This window comes from Montipora foliosa, chromosome 4, assembly GCF_036669935.1.
Source record: "Montipora foliosa isolate CH-2021 chromosome 4, ASM3666993v2, whole genome shotgun sequence".
Lineage (NCBI taxonomy): Eukaryota > Metazoa > Cnidaria > Anthozoa > Scleractinia > Acroporidae > Montipora > Montipora foliosa.
In genome coordinates this window covers 3,408,660-3,413,659 of record NC_090872.1, presented here as the reverse complement: position 1 = coordinate 3,413,659, position 5,000 = coordinate 3,408,660, and the positions used below count along the sequence as shown (strand labels likewise).

At 39.3% G+C, this 5,000-nt stretch overlaps 1 protein-coding gene across 3 annotated transcripts in view; it reads left to right on the top strand.

Annotated features, from left to right (window-relative positions):
- Positions 1-5,000, top strand: part of LOC137999553 (adenosine receptor A2a-like) — a 12,758-nt gene that overhangs the window by 7,282 nt on the left and 476 nt on the right. For 2 of the 3 annotated variants that reach the window (XM_068845355.1, XM_068845354.1), the window contains one exon: positions 4,137-5,000. This exon is cut by the window's right edge and continues 476 nt beyond it. In XM_068845355.1, the coding sequence (XP_068701456.1) occupies positions 4,146-5,000 (855 nt within the window). In that variant the 5' untranslated portion in view covers positions 4,137-4,145. Of the gene's footprint in view, positions 1-3,354; positions 3,476-4,136 lie in introns of those variants that run through there. The other variant, XM_068845358.1, reaches the window with a different exon arrangement.

The following is a 5,000-nucleotide window of genomic DNA, read 5'->3' as shown; positions in this document are numbered from 1 at the left end:
TGGCGAAGTGTGTAGCCCATGACAGTATGTCGTTTGTGAGCATATTGCTTTTTGTTGTATTAAGCTTCTTCCTCGGAACGCTCAAACAACTCACTTATGCACACGCCGTTTGCGGTAGACCCACACTAAAAGATGCTGTTGAGCGATTGTTTTGGCCGGGGTTGGTCCGCAAACTGAAATAAAGTTTATATGTTGAGAACAAATGTGTACTAAATGAACAAATATGTGAAAATCATGATATGAACTGCACTGCAACCAAATGCCAAAGGAGAGAAGCACAGAACTGTGAAAGTTTCCTGAAGAAGAAAGTTCCTGATCTTAAAGTTGGTGCAAGCGGTATCGAGTCGCAGAGATGTACGCCTAGCCGGATGCCTTTAGTTAAATTTTCGATTTTGCAATTTACTTGAACGTAGCAAAAATCTCCCAAAATGTTTGTCGCTGATCGTAACTTTTTATATATTCACGGTTCAAAATTAATGTTGTTTTCATGTCGTAAATATTTTATTCTCGATCGACCGTCCGGGAAACTTCCTTCTGCTCTTTCTGAAAACTGTGTATCAATAATTATTTGCTTTTTCATCAATATTTGTTTTGCATAAAGCAAGCTACCAGAATCTGTACCTTGCTGAGTTCGCATTTGTTAGCGTTAATAGTATTTTCGGTCAGATGTTTCTGTTTTTTATGAGGGGTTTATTGCTTTGGTCTCCCATCCCAACACCAACCCCGCGAAACAGGGCTTGACTTCAGTGAAGTTTAGTGTTACAAAGTTTTCGGATGCTCATAGGGCACACTTGTGGTGAAAAGAAATTCTGAGGGAACTTGAAAATTATCAACATGTCAGCCCAGAAGCCAATGTTTCTCGCTTCTCTTTTATTTGTTATTCTTCAGAGACTGGAATGCTGTATTTCAATACCACAGAATTCAGTGCCTTCTGATTTTCTGTAGCACGTACCACAGGCAAGCCAGTGTATGCTTCATAGAAGCATCTAGTTGTTCAAAAATCTAAAATTCCGTAATTGCGTGTTCTATAGTCCAGTCCAAAGTTCTAATTTTACAATTCAATAATCTTGATTTCTCGTTAAGAAAAAAAGCTTAAATCCAGTAGTCCAGTCCGGGTGGAAATCGCCAAAACTCTATCGTGGATTAAAAACTCGACAAAAGCTACAAGTGGTATCAGAAACTGCAACAGTTCGTCATGATTCTACACTCGAGCTGAACAAAAAACTGTCAAAAACGAAACCATAAAACCCTAGTGATCGCTTCTCTAGAGAAGAGACAAACAGCCGAAAGTATTCTCTGCCTGTCCCTTACGGCACTGAAAAAGGTACCGTACGTAGTACAATGGTCCTTGACCGTAGCCCTTGGCCGAGAAGCGATCAGGATACGGGATATTTAGGTAAAAAAAATTGTGGGGATACGAGATTTTTGGCTGGGGATGGAGGTGGGATTCAGGAGATACGGGATGTTTTTTAAATTAAGAACGAATTGCGTACGTGTGATAGTGCAGTAACTTGACTGTCAACAAGAGACTATCAGGTCGTAGTCTCTTGCTGTCAACTGAGCTACGTTTTCTGTTCACAGCGGAACACACAAGTACGAAGCAAGATCTAGAAATAACGTAGAAAATTCTCCTTACCTTTAAAGCCTGCCTTTCTCAAAGAAAAAGCATCTGTCCACTTTATCGAATAGTTTAATACTGTTTCAATCATGGCGGGCGGAAAGATTCCACAATAAATGTTGCTTTCATCTAGGTATCGGAAGAGTGTCACGGTGGCCGAGGGGTCTAATGCGCTTGTTTGTATGCGAAATACGAGCGAAAAAAGCGAGAAATTCCGATCAAAATGAAATGGTGAAGACACTATGTTGTGTAATACCTTGTGGTCAGACAGATGCAGGCTCCTCACAATACCATTTCTTGCCTTTTCGCGTACTTCTAAACGTCGGAATCGATCCAAACTTTCCACAAAAAGGGTTTTTTTGGCTTTATTCTGGAGAAATTTTAGCTTAGCAACGCTTAGCGCAATCCATTGCCATATAAGGTCAAACTAAGGTCAAACTAATAAAACCTTTTATTACCTCAGGCAAACTGAAATGTCCAAAAAAAATTTCCACTTTTTGGAAGACCCAAACCACGACGATAACTTCTCATCTCTCTTCGTTTTACATCAACGCTGTGTATCTCAGTGTGATTTCTGGACAATTAGTAGACATTTTAAATACGCCACGAGTTGGTGAAATCGAAAAATTATTAAAATAATTCGAATAGGCAATCTCGATTGTTGCATTGGGCTCTTCAGTTACAGTTATTAAAATTATTATTTAATAGTGATTTGGGGCAGAACATCTGGGTAAATATTTTCAAAATATTTTCAAAATATTTTTTCATATCAATACTGAACTTTGCTGGATTCATATTAATGAATCATAAAACGTTTTTCTTAAAAAAATTGATATATAAAATACTGCATGACAATTTTGTAATTGTTATTTTGGGAAACTCCCTCTCGATTGTTGTTTGTAACTACAGTAAGTCAGGTGTGTAACAAGTACGTATACAAGGAATAAGAATATCGAAGGAGGAACACAGTCAGTTTAAATAATTCTCTTGAGCTAAGAAAAAATACATTGTGCAAAAAAGCTCGGTTCAAGTGTGGCATTGTCTGTAAAGGAAATTCATTTGTTACCTTTCCGTCTCCACAACTTTGTTATTATTGAGCTTGTTTTGGGAAACAGCAAATTAATTAAAGATTCTATTCAAAAAGGAAATAGATTGAAATTCTTGCTTTCCGTTTTACATATGAATATCTATTTCCTGTTCTGTGTTGTCCGTGTTCATTACACTAAGAAGTTTTAATAAAAGGTAGCAGTGATACTAAATAAAGAAAGTTGTAAAAACATATAATTTGACGCCTCGAATCAAATTGAAAAAAGTTTAATTTCTGGCTCTATTTTTTTGCAAAATTCACAAGGCAGTACGCGATGAGACGAAATACATTGGAACACTGATGAGTATCGATGGACTTGCATGGAAACTTTAATTATCTGTCAGCGAGAGCATTTTTTTGAACTTTATATCTGGCGTAAATGCGAAGCTTTTGTCAGCTGTGTTCATTTTATTTGTAGAGTAATCAGTTGGCATGAAGTTTGCAACAGTTTAATCAAACTGGGAACAAAATAATGCAAACTTTTGTTCCAAACATCAATCAGGGAATTGTTCAAAAAGTGGACGAGACTTTTATCGAAATGAAATGTTCCAGTCACAAATGATTTTTTAATTTACCTAGGTCAACGTTTAATCACAACAAAACCCCCGTAAACGACATTCGCTGACAGGAATATCCAAGGGCGGAGCACGTTTCATTAAAATCCATGACCATATAAAAATATATCCACTTGGACTCGACTTGTGCTGGTAACACGCCGTCTGATTGATTTACCAAAAATATCGTCTTTGCCAGCAACCCAGTCCTGATATGTAAGAAATTTTTTCATTGATTAGTTTATTATATTTTTATGGCTATACGACGTTTCATATTTGATGCGTTTCAGTTTGTTAATGCATTAAATTTAGGCAAGGAAAAAGGCTGGTTTTCACTAGCGACGGAGTCGGAGTCGGAGTCGTAATCAGAAGCGCCGAGCGATACGATCTAGTGAAAATCAAACTGTCGGAGTCGGAAGCAGAACACCGATTCCGCTTATGACTCCGTCGCTTATGATCCAGTGAAAACTGCGTTGTCGCAGTCGGAAGCAGAAGCGGAAGAATAAACCAATCGCAATACTCGAGTCCAAGCATTATGAATGGTTGGTTCCGACTCCGACAATATCATAACAAAAGCGACGGAGTCATAAGCGGAGTCGGAGGAAAATGGGAACGTTCTGATTCTTCCGACTCCTATTTCGTCGAGCTTATGATTCCACTTACGACTCCGATCTTTGATTTTCACTAAGTCATAAGCGCTCTTACGACTCCGACTACGACTCCGACTCCGACTCCGTCGCTCGTGTTAAGGGGTCATCCAACTTGATCGATATTTCGGACTTAGTTTGACTTATTTCTTCTTTTCCGGACAAAAAAAGAAGAAAAAAGAAGTAAACTGACGTACGAAAACTTACCTAAAGCATTTGCTGAATTTCAGAATCCTGTCATGGCCTGGCCGCTATCGTTATCAGCACTCAGCTGGATTTTTACCATTTTGGGAATCCTTGGTAACAGCTTTGTAATTTTCCTGATCAGTTCCAAAAAGCGACTAGCTCAAATCTACACCAACCATTTCCTGTTATCGCTGTCCTTTGCCGATCTAGCCATCAGCTTCAGCCTAAAACCAGCCAATTACTTCTGCTTTCACAGCGAAGAATTGTGCCAACGTGATTGCCTGGATTTCTTCCAGTGGGCTTTTCTGTTCGCCTCTGTGTTCAACTTATGCGTCGTGACTCTGGATCGTTACGTCGCCATTGTCAAACCATTGATTTACGGCCTGTTTATGACCAAGACTCGCGTCATGATATTGATATGCATGGCTTGGATCATTCCCTTTGTGTCCAGCCTTATTCCTCTGACTTTTCTGCACAACTTCATTGCCATGAAATATTATTCTTATTACATGATGATCGCATTTGAAATTCTCCCTTTGTTGTTTTTGGTCTCAACGACCGTGCATATGATCATCATCGCCAAAAAAGTCGCCAGGGAGACGGCGTCCGTGATCAACCAACTAAAGCACAATCACCCTGGAACGGACGGTGACAAAACCGCACCCACCCGTCGGAAACATACGGGCTTGTTTTTTGTTGTTTCCATCGTGGTATTCTTCCTTTGTTGCTATCTGTTTGCTCTCGTCATATCTTTCTGTCACATTTTCCACCTTTGCAGTGCTCCGCTCTCTTTAAACCCGGTCAAAAGAATTCTTTTAATTGCCAACTCAGCATTTAACCCTTTCGCTTACGCCTTTCTGAAGAATGACGTCAAAGAGGAGGTCAAAAGGTTCCTGCGCCTGCGCGTT